Raw genomic sequence first — 19255 nt, 5'->3', positions numbered from 1 at the left:
ATTGTGAAGATGTATTTCACAAACGTAACACACTTAACATTTAAATATAGATAATTAAGAATGCATATGTTCTGAAAGTGATATAACGTTAGTAGGTAACACTTATATGTATCACTCTTCCTGGAGCTAAATTAAATTGTGTTGTGTTGGGTATAAAGTGCACTTTATGGATTTTTCAACACCATTATCATATTATACATTACATAGTGAGTAGAGTGAATAGGAAAGTGTTGCAGGGGCTTATGGTGTTTAAAAGGTTTTAGGTATTTTTAATTTTTTTTTTTAATCTTAGATATTAATATGTTGTGCATTAGTGTTTCAGTGCCAAAGAGCAAAAATGATGGAATTATTTTTCCAATATATTGGAATTTGTGGAATTTTGCCTGTTTGGTTGTGCCCATGTTCAGCATTGAATTTCTTGATCTTGTCACTTCACAGTGGAGGTTAATGGAACATATGAAAGTGGACACTCAGGGCTTTAAGGCCTTGTAAATTTGTATGTTTTTTGTATTTCTGTTTTATCTAGCCTACTAGAAAGGTTCCAAAAACAATATTTTTAAACACAATTAACACAGTTATTCGGATAAATACAAATAAATTTAAATTATAATTCTAATATTAATCTTGAACTTTTTGTCTAACATTTTGTTTTATGTTTCTTATGTTCTATAAATGCTGCTTTGAGACAATGTCCATTGTTAAAAGCGCTATACACATAAAATTGAATTGAACTGAATTGAAGTGAAGTGAATATCAAACTCATTTCTGTTCTCTGAGAAAGATTCCCCAAGTGCTTGTTCATAGGAATCTCAGTTTGGAGGTGTCATCTTCAACAACTAAGATTCTGGGTACGGTTATTCCAACAGAGGTAAAAATGTCTCACACTGAAAGCCAAAAGTGTCCTGGCTATTTTTACATCAGACTTGCGGTGATAAAATAATGAATTTTGTTATTTGTTTATTCTAATGTCAGATTAGTTGATTTCCATTTTGCAAGTAGGACAGAATATGTGTGTGTGTGTGTGTGTGTGTGTAGTATGTACTTTATTAAAGCTGTTTATTATCAGCAGAAAGACAGGTACAGCCTGCAGAAGAACATTATAAAACTGCCAAAAAGATTTCAAATGCTATTTTAAACACCAAATATGGATTTAATTTAATTCACTGCCACTTATAGTAATGGACTTGATGTGCAGAAACCTTTCATTTCCTTATTTTTAAAGCACCATACAGCAGAAATACAAGCTGCAGAAATGCTGCTGTGGATCCTGGTAGCCGAATATATATATATATATATTACTGCAACAGGAGCCATTACTAGGACAGCAAATCCAAAATAAATGAAAGTTTAGATTAAAATTAGATAGATAGATAGATAGATAGATAGATAGATAGATAGATAGATAGATAGATAGATAGATAGATAGATAGATAGATAGATAGATAGATAGATAGATAGATAGATAGATAGATACTTTATTCATCCCAAAGGGAAATTCACAAAGACAAAATTAGACTGTTGTTATAAAATTTTCATCTTTTGTCCTTCATGATATATGAGCACAGTTACTTTTAATGTTCATGCTGTGCCAATCTAATATTTTTAATTGTCTTTACTACTAAATCTTTTAAGTAATTAAGATTTGATTTGCTTTTCAGCTCGCAGCGGTTGTACAGATTAAATGTACGTATTGTAAGATTTACTGTAGTGTTCCTGTCATCTCCAATCAGTCTGGCTATTCTCCTCATCTGACCGCTAAACAAGGTGTTTCTGCCCATAGAAAGGAAAAATTACTGAGATCACATTTTCCCCTATTCTGATTTAATGAGAGAGAGAGAGAGAGAGAGAGAGAGAGAGAGAGAGAGAGAGAGAAGAGATGGCACCGGGATGCACTTTGGAAAGAAAACAAGTCAGCATAGGCAGTGTGATGTTCTGGACAATGTTCTGCTGGGAATCCTTGGGTCTTGGCATTCATGTGGATGTTACTTTGACACATACCACCACTAAACATTGTTGCAGACCATGTGATATTCCTTAATACCAGTGGTATCCTTTAGCAGGATAAAAATGATTTGAGAAGCAGTTCAAGGTATTGACTTGGCCTCCAAATTTTTCAAATCTCAATTCAATCAAGCATCTGTGGGATTCACTGGACAAACAAGCCAGATCCAGTTTTTACCCACATCACATCTTACAGAACTTAAAGGATTTGCTGCTAACGTCTTGGTGCCAGATACCACAACACACCTTCAGAGGTCTTGCTGAGTCTATGCTTCAATGAGTCAAAGTAGTTTTAATGGCATAAGGGAACCTATACAATATTAGACAGGAGACTGGAGCCCATCCCAAGGGGGTGCCAACCCATTGCAGGGCAAGTTAGAGTTGCCAATCAGCCTACCATTGAATTATACACAGAGAGAGAGAGAGAGAGAGAGAGAGAGCACGAACCTTATTGGATTTATGTGACACATCTGCACATATGCATATATACACAGTCCGTTGGCAGGCATGCCAGGCTGCCATTTCCAGTTTAGCCCGGGCTACAAATGTCTCATGTTGGTGCCATTACCTCAGTTTCCCACTGTAGCATTCAGGCTGCGGAGACAGAAAAACACTTAGTGATGCACACTTGTACCCTCTCAAGATTTCTGCCCTAATCCTGTTTTGCTTGGAGTGTAGATAAATGCCCTTGCCACTTAGCCACACACACATGCACACACACACATATACACACACACACACACACACAAGTGATGGGCAGTGTATGCTCTTATTTGTCCCATGATGAGATTCCAGAGCACATTCTTGTTCAAGAACGTGTGAGGAGCCTTGACATTCCACATCATTAGCATAGTCAGAGTGCACCTCTTCAGGGCCAGTCCCAAAAAAAAAAAAACAACATAAAGGGAGATATTTGTGGAAGGAGGAAAGGCAAGACGCAGCGGGTAAGTCACAGTTGTTTTGATGAGAGCAAGAGACTGGGAGGTAGAGAAAGAGAGAGGGAGAGTTGAAAAAAGCTTGGTTTTTCTTTCTGAAAGGATTCCCTGTGAGCGGTTCTAATGACTGCGGAAACCCCCTGCTGTGAGAGCTGGCATGGCCGAGTGTGAGTCCTGTCACCACGTCACCACTGGCATGCACACCCACACACACTCTCTCTCTCTCACACACACACACACACACACATGTATCTACATGTATCTAAAAAAAAAACAATGCTCACCGTTGGCCATGCTGTACAACCTGACACTAAATTGGTTGGTTTAATGTCAACACCAGTCATTTAATAACCATGTGTAACCATCACAATGATAGATATACACATATGTGTGTGTGTATGTGTGTATGATAGAGAGAGAGAGGGAGAGAGAGGGATAGAGAGAGAGAGAGAGAGGGAGGGAGTAGTATGGGTAGATATAGATCTTGTCCGCATGTGAAAACAAGCCATATTGACAGAGAGAGAGCGAGGGAGAGAGAGAGAGAGAGAGAGAGAGAGAGAGAGACCGTCTGTATGCCTCATGCTGACAGCTGCCTTGCTCTCTGCTACAGCAAACAGACACATGCACAGAGCCACATCCTCTCTTCCATTTGCCTTCAGTCTCACAAACTACATATCATCCACATGCCCTTATATGGTTATGTCCATATATGGAAAGTGGCTTCTCTACATGTTTGTCATTGATGTTTTCAGCAGCTGTTCTCCCTTGGATACTGGAGATTTGTACCTGCTGTAATCTTAAAAACTGGATCCCAAACCAGTTGCTTTTGATATCTGGTTTCTGTCAAGGTTTCTTCCTCGTGTCATTTCAGGGAGTTGTCAGTTTTCATTTTGTTTTGCTCATTCGAGAGCTAGATCTAGATTTTGATTTCTGTTAAAAATCAAAAACAATGAAAACAATGAGTCATAAAATAAGAAGTAAAGATAAAGATACATGATAAGTAGTTTGGTCATGTGGCATTATAGAAATCGCTGTTCATAATATTTACAATGCTTCATTTCCCCCCTCTTTTCTGAATTGTGTTTGGTTTAACATACAACCCAAATATCGGGTCAGAGTTATCCCTCATACATCATTTGCTGTGAACTATGACTTTCAGTCCATTGATCAGTCTACAGCCAGCTAATTATCCCGGGAGACAAGTTGGTTGGGGGGGGGGGGGGGGTCGCGATGGGGAGAGTTTTTTTTCTTCATGCTCAACATAATCCATATGCAATGAATTAATTGAGCAAATGGATGACTTGTATTTATTCAATAACAGAAGCAATGTAGTAAACATCCATCAATTCTTAAACAAGTCTAGATTTTTGAAGTTTGCAGTTAAAACAGTGGTACAGAGAAAATGCTGAACTGGTAAAAAATGGCTAATAGAGGCACAAGACGGAGAATGAGTAGACAATTCGGCGCCACAACATCTTTTCTCTTTTTCCTGACTGCATGATTCGGTAACTGCATGAGTGTTTACTTGTTGTTGGACCTGATGTGAGACTTGGCCAGGGACTTACAGAATGAATTCCCTGGTAACCATTGCCAAGGAAATGGCCTGCTGGTAGTTGCGTAGCAAGACCGCTGGGAAATTTCCCAAGCTTAGAGGCTTCATTAGTTCATTCACTAGCACTGCTTCGTTTCAGCTTATTGAAATTCATATGTTCTCAGAAATCGGCTGCTCCGAGAGTCACTCCTGGATCGATATATTCCTGTCCGGTAATGTATTCTTAATTAAACGTACAGCATCCATCTGATGGCAGACGGTTAGAGAAGATGAATGAATTGGGATGAATTTTCATCATCTTGGGTTTTTTGAGTGTACATGCCAATGATAAGCAGCCACAAAACAAATAAACCTTGCCTACTGAATAATCTAGTAGAAATCAATAACCTTCTTTCAGTCATTTCATTCAGTCAGTGCTGATGTGTATTCATATATCTCCACACTGCAGGCTCACTGAGTATGTGTTTATGTCTCAGCTGGATGGATCGCCTGCTCCAGGCTTCACCTTGCCACACGAATCTCAGGGAGCTGTAGGAAAAGAGCTGACTGTGCGTTTTCAGGCCATAATCCAGGCCTGCGCGGCTGAGAATAATCCACGGTAAAGGGCGTCTTTTAGAGGGACGCTCGCTGTTCCAGCATGCCTGATCTCACACAGCTGCTCCCCAGGACAGCCTGAGCAGCTCTTTCTGACTCCAAGCCAAGAGCACACAGCCAGCTCTGATTAAATGAAGTGACACCAAATCTCCTCATCTGGCTTCAGATCAGTTCGAGCCATCTGTGTAAGTTTCAGTTACGGTCAACCAGACGAGGGGCTGAACTCTAAGCTTCCAAGAACTGTCTGGTCTAAAGACAGTGCTGAATTTATGAGTGAATCATTACATTACAATGGTTTACTCTGACATAGTCACTGAAACCAGAAACCACTCTCAGCTAAATAATAGTTCGTCTGACCCAAGTGGTGTCTATGAGACAATGATTCGAGAGTGAGAGGCACCTATGAAAATTCTGGTATGTGTTGTACACGTTCAGGCTATAGTTGCCTCTTGAGATGAGAAAAGGCATTGTTGTGTGAGAAGTGTTTGGTGTGGTAAAGAGATTCAACTTTACTCCTGCAAATGCCAGTCTTGGGTGAGACACAGGCAGGGCAGAACCACAATCCCCTCAAGGCATAGAAGATTTGGGTTTAACCGTCTAGGTTTGAAAGACTTGCGGGTTATAAGAGACATAGAAAAGTTTAAGGACTTCATAACTGCAAATAACCACACAAAACAACTCTACCTGACTGACCACGTGTGTGTATTTTCTTTTATATATTTTGGTATCATTTTATAGGAGCCATACTATGTCTGTGTCCAAATAAATGAATATTACCATTAATATATATTTTTCTAATATTTAACTAATCCAAAATGGTCAGATATCTTTAACTTCAGTCTAATCCTATAACAAATGTAACCAGAAGTATGAGAGAAGTGACTGTAACACAAAAGCCTTAAAAACTTATTTTGGAACTGAAATATTTATATATATTTATATTATATATATATTATACTTATATAAGGTACTTATGTTAGGCCCGATTTTAATTACATTTACTTACATTTTATTCATTGCTTTTATTTGAAATTTAAGTGATTTTTTTTTGCAAAAGACAGTTTTGTGTCATTTTTTTTTTTTGCCCTGTATTTTTAAATGTAGTAATTTTTAAAGAAAAATAAAATCAGATAAATATCAGTATCAGCTGTCTTTTTTTTTGTTGTTGTTTTTTTATTTTATTTTTTTATTTTTTTGTCTAGCTACCAAATCAGTTTATAGCATTTCGGTGCTTCATTTTAACTTCATTTATTAGATTTAAAATTTAGAAACTATATTACATGCAATTAGAAAAAAGCTAGCATTTTTAGCTTATTCTTCCTTCATTTTTTTTTATTGCAAATCTGATTCCATGGAAATTTCCATGGAAGAAACCGAATGAACATAGAAGAATGAACAAGGTATTTGGAGTTTGTTCAAGTTCTTAAGAAAATCATTAATTTGCGAGTACAATTCATCAATACAAACCATCCCACCTTCCAAGTGAACTCTTTTATCGAAACATAATTATGACTCACCGTTTCTGAGTAAAAACCTTGACACAAAACCCATATATTTACTTAAGCACGCCTTTTCTTCCCGGTACTTTTCCCCATCTGTGTGTGTGTGTATGTGTGTGTGTGTGTGTGTGCTTAGCTAAGCCTTAAAATAGAGGCTGTTTTGTGTTTAATGTTAAGTGTGGAATCCATACAGAAGCGGAATAAAATGAAACAAATTTCTTTTGTTTAATTTTGTTGAAAATCATAAAAAAGATTTCAATCAGATAAACAGACATTTCAAAATGACTGCTGTAAAATTTCACTGTGTAGTACTGGAGTTGATTTTTGGGTTAAGGCTCCTCTTTAAGAGCCAATTTTCTCCGACATGTACCGCGGTGTTTAAGCGGGAGAATAAAACCAGTTCATACTGGTGCACAGGTTTGAATGGCAGAATTAACATTTAAGATTTAATTGAAAATTGAAAGATAATTACGACCCAGTTTTACACTGAGCTATAAACATTAATTCACCAGAAAAACGTTTGTGTAATTAAGATATATTTTTTAAGGAGCACATAACATTTAACTTAATAGGATTTTAAATTAAATAATACGACATTAAAAAAAAGAAAATTTTTTAATATAATATAATATAATAAGCAGGGATGTTGTTTTAATCAGTGCTAAAAAAAAAAAATTAATAACATAACGTACATTCAGTTAACAGGAGAGTCATTTACCAGACAAAATGATGAAATATTTTTTATAACATTGGAAGTAAACAGAAAATGATTTTTGTGGGTATTTATTTCTTAATTTTTTTTTATTTATTTATTGCAAAACACAACCACACGCTCTTCTTATGTGCATAATTCATCGTTTTATTTGCAAAATAATAATGATATCTACAGGACGTGGTTCAAATAAGGTAGAAAAGTGACAACAATCGCTCGTGTTTGTGTCCTCTGTTCGTAGACAATGACAAGGTTGTTGATCTGGACACAGGCCTGTGGTGTAATACAGTACAAACAATTACGCTGTCGTGCATCATTCAGAGTCGTCGGTGTAAACGTGAGAAGGTTCTACTTTGCATCGTGATCGAGGACGATGGCCGTTGTGGTGAATAATGACAACAACAACAACAACAACAACAACAACAACAACAAAATGCTGGAAAAGAAACCGATCACGCAAAATGAGCAGAATAAAATAAAACATTTTTGGACTGGACGCTTGAGATTTACACAAGAGACGTTTTATTAAGGAGGTGACAACAATCTCTGTGTGGTTTGTTTTTTGCTAAATCCTACAGCAATCATCATAACAATGGATCTTAGAAAAATAAATAGAATCCCTCATCATACAGTTTTCCTCTTTATGATTTATGCACAGCTCTGATGCACAGGACACACACACAGTACATTCAGTTGTTTGTTTGTTTGTTTTTTACAGATTGCATCAGCCACAAATGAAGCAGAGGCAAATTCGATTGGTGCACTGAAGAAATCTGCAAATACAGACCATGTTTGTGCAACAATTTACAACATACAAGACTGAATTTGGAAAGCATGCCTTGTACAACACTAAGCCTTAATATAATCATACTCAAATTTCTTGGTTGCTCTGCCAGTCATGTTTTACATACGTTTTGACTCAAAAAATATGAGGTTAGGGAGTTATGTGCCAGATGTTTTACTCCTTTCTATACGCGAGGCATTATCGTAAATGTATTGAGATCATAGTAGAAGCATTATAATCACAACTTTATTAGGAAAAAAAAAAAAAAGCATTGTGTTGTTTTTGTGGATCCTGAAACGACAGTAAAGCGCTTGTCCTGCACATCTTGAGAAGGAAAGCTGCATCTCAACTTAAACTCTGATTACTGCAAACTCTCAGCAAGAGACGGAAAGCGGAACGATACGCAATCAGGCACTCGACCCAATAAATCTCTTTATAGAGCTTAAATACGCATGCGCAGTTTAATAAATGTCTTTGTTTTACACATAAAAAGAGGGAGGAGGAGTCTCAAAGTTGGTTTTTCTGATTCTGGAGATCTGCAGGATCTAATAAATCTAAGTTTATTTTAGAATCAGTTCTAAGTTCGTATGAAATCAGATCAGATCTTGTATTTAGAGGAAGCTCTTGGGACTGAGAATAGGGGATGCTCTGGAATTATAGTCTGTAAATTAACAAACATTAAATCCCTATGAAGGGGAATCAGATTTGCATATGCCTTCACTACACACCTACAGCCTTTCTGTGTCTAGGATTAGCACCGTAGTTTTACCGATGCAAAACGTTAGGAAAATCTAATGACAGAATTGAGCAGTGGAGCATCAGGCAGCGAGAGGAGGCGTGTTAATGAGAAAGGTTTGGCCTGCATGACTACAGGCTCCGAATGTGACAGTGCAGGATCCATTAGCAGCTCAGCGGTGAGGCCGGTCCAGCCCTGCTCACACACACACACACACACACACACACACACACACACAGGCATGACGGGAGAAGCAGTCCAGGCTTATTAGCACCTCGGCCTGCTCCAGGTGGGGACGCCTGGCCTCTGTAATTGATAATTAGGGCCAATAGCACAGCAGGCAATGCAATCGCAGCGGCAGGAGCTCGCACGACCCCCATACTGCTGCTCAAAGAGATGAGGGGGGAAAGACAGACAGATAGACAGACACAGGCAGAGAGAGAAATATGACGAGATGGAAAGCGAGGGGGCTAGGGAGAGGGAAATGTACAAATTCTATCTGTTGGATTGATGCATTGTGTGCAAAGGTGAGGTTTATAAAGGAAAAAAACCTGCAAGCTACTGCATGCACACACTGTGACTGTTTTTGAGATATGAATCATCGTGGGGTTTTAAGCAACTGGATTTTTTTTTCTTTTTAAACTACTATCTCTGCTATAGGTCTTACAGTTAAACCACATAATCAGCAACAGAGAGTTCTGAGGAGTCTCAATCATGTGATGCACAAAAAATAAAACAAACAGAGACAACAATGACACAGTGTACAACCAATCTTCTGCCCTTTTTCGTCATGTATCCTATTGTGATACAATCCGAAACAACTCATTATCCTCATTATGTTTATTTTCACAGATAAAAGGAGCAATGTGCTCAGGAATACAGGCAGGGGTGGATGTAAAGTGGCTTGTTATTTTGTCTTGTATTATCTGTGCATTCTTTTGATCGTGCATTAATGCGATTTGTTTGTCCAGAATGCGAGCGGCTCGAATCGATCAGCCGCATAATGAGCGTCATATGGGACGCAGCTCTCTCTGTCTCTCTGCAGCTCGGAGAAGACCACAGGAGCCAGCTCGAGTCTCACACGAAGAGAAAGCAAACGAGGTTTGGTGGAGAGATCAGATAGCCTCATGACATTTCATCAGGCTACAGATGTGTGTGTCTTGACGGTTAAAAGTGAACGTAAGTCAAGCAGGCAGGTGTGTGTGTGTGTGTGTGTAGGTGTGTGTGTGGATGTGTGTGTGTGTGTTCACGCATGGCTAATTGTGTAATAAAGACTCTAACAAAGCATGTACCAGAACGTGAACAGGATCAAAGAGGTGTCAAGTTTGACAAGAATTATTAAATAGCTGGGGATGTCCACACCTCTCTACTCTCGAACTACACACTGTGGTTGACCACAAATGAGAAAAGCATGTGACAGATCAGCTAGCGAACCTGTACAACTGGCTTTACCAGATTCTGTTAGCATTAGAAATGAAAATGTCAAGTATGTGTATCATCATTAATATTGTATTGGTGGCAAACAAAACACTTGCTCAGGAGCCAAGCAGATTTACTGTCCCGGATATATCATTTTGTATAGATTTTTTTTTTTTAAGAAACTTTAAAATAACCAAATATAAAGGTAAATGTGCTTCACAGCAACACAACGCATCTCAACGCAGTAATTATACACACTCCACACAAAGGTGAGACAGTCTGGCTCAGCTGATGTGTTTAGTTCAGCAGGTGGAGGGATTCACAGCGAGCTCCTTTTATTTTCTGCTTTCTAGCTGAATTAATTAGCTTACACTGATAAGAGACTGAAGCTATAATGAATCAGGAATACGCAGGTATGAGCAAACTTAAATGCAGCGCAAAGCTGTTATATAACTCTCCAACATGCACAACTTTTACATTTAAATATATGCTTAGAAAATAAAGACACGAGCCTGACTTGCTTGTGATGTGAAGACAGGTCATGGCTGATATGTTCACCAAATCTGTGAACTTTCATTTGAGGTCCAAAGACGATGTGCTACATCAAAAATCAGGAAAGTATAAGCCTTACAGCTACATAGATGTCCTCTTGCTGGGAATTTATTTACTCGTTCATTTCCCTCAATCTGTATTAAATGCACTTAACTAGCTAACTAGCTGGCCGAAGGTTATATCATCATGTTAGCTACCACTTGTTAATCTGGTCAGTTAGGCTTCTACGCACCAAAATGTGGAATTTGGGCAGCACACTGGAGCTTCCACATGCTAGATAATGGATTTTATCATTTGTCCACCCCTGAGTATGTATGGTAAAGTTTAAGCTTCATAAAAGGCATGACAAAGTAAGCTAGACCGCTATCACACAATCAAAACCACACACACACCCCAAAATATATAAGCCTTCACTGTCATCTTCCAATTATTTCCCAACCATGCTAACGTCCCTTTGGCCTTCCTGGATATCTGAGAAACCTTTTCAAATGTCTAATAGCTTAAAAAGGGTCCATAATGCATTGCCTTTACAGAGGCTGCATGTGGAGAGGCCGAGCTCGGCTCCCGCAGAATAATGTTGCCTTTTAACGGCAATTTGCGGCTCGCTGCCCTCCGAGCTGCTCTCAAACAGACTCTGGGGAACCTTTAAGTTGCGGGCCATCTACAGCCCACTAACCTAGTCATCGAAAGATGCACAACCCTGAACGCCATCCATCCATCCAGCGGCTTAACGTCCCCAGATTAAGTAATTATAGACAAAGTCCCACTTGGGTTTGGACCGGAGCTCTTTTCTCCCCTGCGGCGCCGAGAGGCATTATGGAGCGGATTAAGACCTTCTGCCGCAGCCGTGATTTTAACACATGAGGCGAGGCGAGGCAATGGCACAGACATCCAAGCACAGAACTGACGGCACTACGGTGGGATTGACTTTACATCGTATCCAGCCAAATCTCTGAGAGCTACTTGATTAGTACTAATGAAAGACAAAAGCATGCACAATCGTGTGTTAATAACAGGAAGTATTGCTCATGTGTTTACTGATAAAATGGCCTCCAATATCCTCAAAAAACTAAATATATATTGCTTTGATAACCAAAAACATGAAAATTATTATATAATATCTTATTTTATGCAATCTATAGTCTCTGTATGCCCGTGTATACTGAGGTATGAATCGACTAAATAGCTTTTTCCTTTCTTTTTTTCCTATCATGTACCTTATCCTTCTGTATTTCAGCTATATTTTGACTGGACAGATTGCTCCTGTTACTGCAGTGAGATCATTAGTAATAAATGAAACTCCAAAGACAATTTCTTTTGACTCGCACTCACACACATGCATACAATCTAAAAAGAAAGAAAGAAAAAAATACGAAAGAGTATCAATATATCTGATTTGTCAATTACAAAGGTCACAATCCATCCTTTTTATGAGTTTCTTCTGAATCCTGAAATGTACTGGATGAAGGTTAATCCAGCACTGATCGTCGAGTCTCTTCATGTCATTGGAAAAGCGAGTGAACTCTTTCGTTCAACGCTGACTCTAATATCAATTACACATTAATATGTGTTTGGTGAAGGCAGTGATCCTTTCAAATAAATCTCTCTTAGATGACTAATCGTTACACTGCGGTCTGCATTTACGCATCTACCTGTTGAATCGCACCTCAGGAGCTAGGCATTCTGGGTAGTGTAGCTTTCAGCCTAGCGTCAAGGCTGCTTGCGAAAGTTAAAGATGTCCCGTTTTTTCGAGCCTCGCTTGCCCTCGTTAGGCTGGCTCGGCGATGTTGGGGGTTGCGGGGTGGCCATGCCTCCATAGGGGCAGCTCTGCGAGTCCGGATGCTCTCCGGAACATTCTACTGCGGGAATGTAACGGCTGTCCCACATGCCGGGCCCGCACAGCTTACACAAGTCGTGAAGACTGCAAGGGATCCTGGGAAGCAGCCGGAACTGATAGAGAAGGCTTCGAGCCTGGAAAGCCAGGAGAGAACAGAGATAAGTGAATTTCTAGAGCAGGAGGAAGAACTGAATTAACTAACAAACAGTCACCGTTCTGTAGCACTATAGGTCAAATGCAATCAGATCATGACATTTAGAGGTTGCGAAGCTCTGAAAGGTCACCAGATACAGAAAACAAAGAGCTCTATATCTTTATTTAGATTACTGTGCCTGGCTCGAGGTTTACACCCTGAAGTGTGTGATTACATGCATAACCAACTGCTGAAGAGTTGCATTGTAAAATATACACACCAAAAAAATCAATAATTTGACAGGAAATTCAGCTGTAGTTAAAGAAAAAAAAAATAATCAATTCTCTTTAAAAGTGCTTGAATATGCGTGCGCTCACTGTACCTTCCTCAGCACCAGTTCTCCATTCATGTGCATGGAGAGGTTGCTAAAGTGCAGCAGCATCTGATCTGTTGCCAGCTGTTGTTCTGTGACATCATCACCGTAAAGAACAATGATGGCCACGCACAGGAAGAGGTGGAAGTAATCCGTCTGTCACGCAAACACACACGCACACACATCATTAAACAAAAGAGCATGAAACAAACACCGTGATCCCTTCACAAACTGGAAGAACACAACAGAGCAAATGGCTCGACTCTCCACCGTCACCTGATTATCGCTATGTCAATATATGCTAATGTCACGCTGTGTTAGACTAACAATTAGCATCTCATCTTCATTAGTGCTTCATCTGAGACGGCTGCTAAAGGAAGAGTGATGCTCTCCAGCACCCATATGCTTGCTTACTTACTCACTCGCTTTCATTCAGAGCTTTCAAATCAATGTACAATTGTTCATTTGAGGACGTGGAGCTCCAATGCACACATATGGAATCAAACTAATGCAGCAAAGGTTTGCACGCCTCATGGTTTTTGAATGGATACAAGGACGATCTCTTGTATAATTCAACTAGAAATCATTTCTAGGAAATTCAAAATGATGTGTGGACATAAAAAAATAATTTTAAAAAATTCATTAAATTAATTAATTAATTAGTTAATAAAATTAAAAAAACGGCAAAAGCAGCACAAAAACAGTCTGGACAAAATTGAAAGTAAGATGATCTCTCAGTCTGAAGAACAGATTTAAAGAAGGTTTTTTTTTTTTTTTTTTTTTTTTTTTTTTACAGCTAAGAGAACCGAAGGAACCATGATGTAAAAAACAAAACAAAACGTTTTATTCAGGCAAAGTGAGACCAAGTTATTAAAGAATATTTAGATCCTACTCAGATATGGAGATGCCAAGATTTAAACTGATGCCGTTTCATCTTCGCTTATAACATTTAAACATTAAACCTTTTCTCTTTACAAGTGGTGATGAAGAAACGTCTGAGAAACCGAACCCTCTTATCTAAATATCTTGCTTTCATTAATAACATTTCTTTGTCTTCTATATTTTTGCCCTAAGGGTGCGCAAACTTTCACACTCAGCTGCATCACTAAAATATCATGACCAATTTAACCGTATAAAGAACAAAAAAAAAAAAAGTGTAGATAAATTAATGAGCAGGAGTAAAAAGTGAAAATAAGCTCCTTATTAAATTTTAACACTAGTTGTGTGTTATTATTCGACACCTCGGCCCATGTGTCACGGCTTACCAGTTTATCTGTAGCACATTCACAGGGCGAAAAGTCATGAGGAAGTTAGAAAGGAAAAAAGAAAAAAAAAAGTACATATGTGGTCAGACGGGGAGTGTGTGAGGTTGTGCGTATGTGTGTGAGAATTGTTACATATGGAAGTGTGTGTGGAAGTGTTCCTCACAGCCATACAGTCAAGCACAATTATGACTTATTATCGTAAAATCATCAAAAATGCATTAGGTAACGAATGAAGTGAATATTTATTAGCAGCATGATTTAAGACTTTATGGTATTATAGGTCTTGGGGCATTTTTACACTGAATTGGTGCTCATTTTTGTTCATTTGGTTTGGAACACACAGCATACTGAAGAGAAACAAACAGAAATAATGTTGGCTGAGGAGTGAGTAGGGCTGAAAATATGAAGTAAAACCATAATTTAAAAAATGATGATCAAGAGATTGAATCCTGATGATAAGGAGGGATGTGGGATTGAAATTGGCTCCCAATGTGAGGGATGGCATATTCCACCAATCAAACAGACATTAGCCAATCCTGGGTGTATGTGAGCTTGTGTATGTGGAAGAGGGCTGACAGCGCTTTCCTCAGAGTTTGTTACCCTGCTCTGTGATGCTACATGACTAGAAGACACAGGATGTCCTGACATGTCTTGCCGGAAGCAGGTAATCTAGCTTTCACTTTCTCTGTGTGGTGTGTACAGTATTTTCTGATAGGAATGAGCTGGCTGGAAGCTGGGAATTAGACCAAATTAGGGCAAATAATAAGGAAAAATCCATTAAAGTGCACTACTTTGGAAAGCATTGGGGGGAAAAAAATGGCACAAAGACAAACAGCAAGTGTGTATATTAATCCCAGAAATCAAATGTCTGATACTGAATAGAGGATTAGATAACAAATCTCAAATATCACCACTTTAAAAGCATTTATTTTTCACTTCACAATTTCAACTGTTCTGCTGCACTACTGTTCAAGAGCACACGTCTTCAAAAAAAAATGCAACTGCAACTTAAATAAGCAGCAGGTCTGGTTCACTTCCTGCAGTTGGGTTGATTCAGTGTTGAATCGTCTTCACACTGCATGCGGTCTAGTGTTTGCTTAGAGTCAGACTACCGCAATTAGGCCGATTCACTTGGTCTGGGTCTGAGTGCTGTGTTCTCATCTGTCTGCAGAACCGTATCAAGGGCTGATCAAATGGATTTTACACTGCATTTGTGTAAGCACCTTCAGATGTTGAGTATGCTACACTTGGAGCAAAAAGCAGTCATTTTGCTTTGTGTTTACATTTGTATAGGCTTTTATCCAAAGTAACAACTGAAGCAGGATGCAATCTAAGCATAAAGGTGAGGATTAAGAGTCCTGCTAAAGGGCTCTTGGATTTGAACTCACAACCTTCTGGTCACTAGTGTTTTCTACCAATGGCCTGAATTTTTTTGTTGTTGTTGTTTTGTACCTGGTAGTGAGCCCAGCAGGCCTCCCACATGCGCAGTGCCTCAGTGTCAGGAAACTCGCGCTTGAAGCAGAGCAGAACCCAACGATGACAGAATAAAAGTTGCAGGCCATCCTCACCGAGCCGCATCAGGTGCTGGTGGAACCGTGGCAGCATCAAGCGCAAGAGCTCTCGCAGATACATCTGTACCCAGACACATGTAGAGAACGTCTCAATAAATCTCCTCAGTCCAAGACAAGATTTTATTATTCTAGACTTTCCTCAAACTTAAACTGAAATTGCCCTGTCCTTTCGGAAAAGCCCACGATAAACTGATCTGAAATTTTAGCCCATCTTAGGCCAAGTCTGTGACAGCTCACCAGCTGCCGCTCCATGTCCTCATCTCTGGGTGAGCTGATGAAGATGGTGTTTTCCATCAGGCCTACGAAGCACCAGAAAGTGTCGCTCTCGTCCTGGATCTCGGTCAAGAGTGGAGCCACCAGATCAGACATTCCCTGGCAGTAGCCCATCTCTGGGTTATAGACTGCGTAGTTCAAAAGGATGCGTCTGGAGGGTGAAAAAAAAGAGAGTTAAAAGAAGTCACATACCCCTGTAGAAGGCATACATCATTCATATCAATTTATTTGGAATGACCAAGTCAAAGTTCTGACCTTCAATTAATAGAAATGTTGTAAAAAGAAGCTAAAGCAAGCAGTTCATGTGAGCAAACCCACCAACATCCTAAGCCCATGTGCAGGACTGATCAACAGTTACACAAAAGATGCAATTATTGATACTGAAAACAAAAGTTCATATACTTTTGCTATTCACAGGTATGCAATACTGGGTTATTTTTGCTCAATACATAAATGACTATTAAAGTATGATTATTTATGTCTTATTTGTTTAATTGGTTTCTTACGTGAAACTCATGATGAGGTCATATTTATGCAAATATCTAGAAAATTATAAAGGTTTTACAAGCACCACTGTACGCCTATCTTTTATTTATCCTATAGGCCATTTTTTAAGTAAGCTATGTGTGATTGTGGCTGATCCTTTGCTAAGCAAATTCTCAGCTCCCCCTCTACCCTGTCCATCAGTGGAAAGTGGAACCACCTCATTATGTAACTGGGGTGATGGATTGTTCCCAGTACAGCAGCGAAAATGACGTGTTAGTAGGGGTGGTACAGAATGTACAATAGTGTTACTGGGGGATTTAAGCAATGTGAACAATATTACACACACCTACATTGCATGCGTATGAGGTTATTCTTTTTTCCATTGAGTTTCTGACTCCTTCGCTGCTGTGGACTGGACTTATCAGTTTCTTTACTGAGCAGTGACATGGAGGTGTTTAAAAATTCCAGTTGCTCCAATTTATTAGCACCACACACACACACACACACACCACACTGAAAATGTCCCACCACATATATGAAACCTGATCAGCAGTGGTCCGTTTCTATTGATGGACACGGTCAAGAAAAGGCAATAAAATGATGTATTCATGAATCAGTAAAAATGATTCAAACTAAACACTTCATTAATTGAACTTAAACAGTATACCATGGACAAGCAGTAAGATTTAAGCATGGCCTTGTTAATGAGATTAAATGTCATGCTGGCTGAGGTGGAGGAAAATATGCAAGAATGTATGTGAAATAGGGAAACAGGGAGAGAGTGTGAGACTCTGACCTCATGATCTCTACATTAGGGTTGTTCTCTCCTCTGAAAAACATGTTGCTCCTGTCTGTCCTTACTACATCCTTATCCACCGTAAACTGCACTTTCCTCCAGAACTCACTGTGCTCCTCAGGGCTCATCGACAACCTTGGAAGAGAGGAGTAGTGGAGAGCAGAAGAGAGGAAAGGAGAGGAGAGGAAAACAGATTAACAGATTAAGACAGAAGAGTTTCGGTAGAATTTATTTATAGGAATTTGATTTGTGGGGAAGAAGAACTTCCGGAGTGAATCTTTCAAAATGTCTGACTGAGATGAGATTTGTTTTAAGTATATTAAATGCTTATCATGACTTTATACTGTCTTGCAAATAAAAGAAATGAATGAATGAATGAATGAATGAACAAATAAACAGGAATATCGCACATGGAACGCAAATGGATCCACTCCCAAGAAACTGTTTTTACAGTGAGTCATTTTATAAAATAGTTTCTATAGACACACACAGAGACTGACGCAGACAAACACAAACAAGAGAGAGAGTGATGTGGTCTGAAGGTCATCTATGACTGTATGGAAAAACTCTTTGGCAATCACTGCAATGAAAACATGCAAGAAAAAAAAAAAAAAAAGAAAAAAAAAATTTCATTTCCCCTTTTCCATTGTTATAAGCTTCTGGTTTTTTTTCTCTCTCTCTTTCTTTATTCTTCATATGATGAAACTACTCATTTAAAAAACTGTCTTGTTCCCTAAATAAATGACCGCATTTCTGTTTGGACCATTAATTATCCTTACAGAAGAATCCCGAAATCTTTAAAGGCTGATTTCCTAAAGCCACTACACTTTAAGTGCTGGGTTCCTTCATTTACACATGGGAACACTTAAAACTGTTTTGTTCTGTTTCCTTCTGTAATTTATTAAAGCCACATAGGGCCAGATAAACGCTTTTGGCTCTCTGCCTTCATCGATTTGCTGAGGTGAAGCAAACCTTCCAGCTAAAGGACTAAATGCTCACTAAGCAGGTGGGATTTAATTAACACTGTTTGTTTTTACATGAACACCAGACCTGATGCAACTTCACACAATTGTTTCAGAGCCCTGTGTTTGTGCACACTATTCCCCCAGCAGCCCTCCACCCCTCCTTCTCACTCTTCTTTCTTTCTTTTTTTTTTTTTTATCTCTAGCAGTTCTCTCTCTCCATTTCAGACTCAACCATGTCTCTCACTCTATCTGTGTTCCTCTCTGAGGACTCTGACTGTACAGTTGAGCAACCAATGACACGCACACACACACCACACGCACACACACATGCACACACACCACACGCACACACACACCACACGCACACACACACCACACGCACACACACCACATGCACACACACCACACGCACACACACCACACGCACACACACCACACACACACCACACGCACACACAAATTCATATTGATTGAAATTAAAAGGCGCGACGGCACAAAAGTCCCTGGGGAGAAATGAATAAAGACTGTTGACATGAATGCATTTCAGAAATCCTCTGAAAGTGATCATTGCATGTCTTTCAAAATTTGATTTACAGTCTCTCACCATTTTTTTTAGATACCGTTTTGCCCGCCACGCCTAAGGCATACTTAATGGCCTGAAATTATTAAATGCAGGTGAGCCTGGTATGCCACCCCGTCAAATTACCGCTTACATTCCTTCCACAGTGCCAATATGTCAATGGCAAAGTCCAGATGTACATCTAATCAGCCT

At 39.1% G+C, this 19255-nt stretch overlaps 1 protein-coding gene across 1 annotated transcript in view; it reads right to left on the bottom strand.

Annotated features, from left to right (window-relative positions):
* Positions 1-11864: 11864 nt before the first annotated feature.
* The window catches only part of tbc1d16 (TBC1 domain family, member 16), a 34392-nt gene continuing 27001 nt past the window's right edge, over positions 11865-19255 (bottom strand). The window contains exons 8-12 of the mRNA XM_058373380.1: positions 17519-17653; positions 16201-16387; positions 15845-16024; positions 13137-13283; positions 11865-12755 (exon numbers count right to left, since the gene is read on the bottom strand). Coding sequence (XP_058229363.1) covers positions 12495-12755; positions 13137-13283; positions 15845-16024; positions 16201-16387; positions 17519-17653 — 910 coding nt within the window. The 3' untranslated portion in view covers positions 11865-12494. The remainder of the gene's footprint in view (positions 12756-13136; positions 13284-15844; positions 16025-16200; positions 16388-17518; positions 17654-19255) is intronic.

This window comes from Hemibagrus wyckioides, linkage group LG02 (genome assembly GCF_019097595.1).
Source record: "Hemibagrus wyckioides isolate EC202008001 linkage group LG02, SWU_Hwy_1.0, whole genome shotgun sequence".
In the NCBI taxonomy this organism is placed as follows: Eukaryota; Metazoa; Chordata; class Actinopteri; order Siluriformes; family Bagridae; genus Hemibagrus; species Hemibagrus wyckioides.
This window is presented reverse-complemented; position numbering and strand designations above follow the sequence as displayed.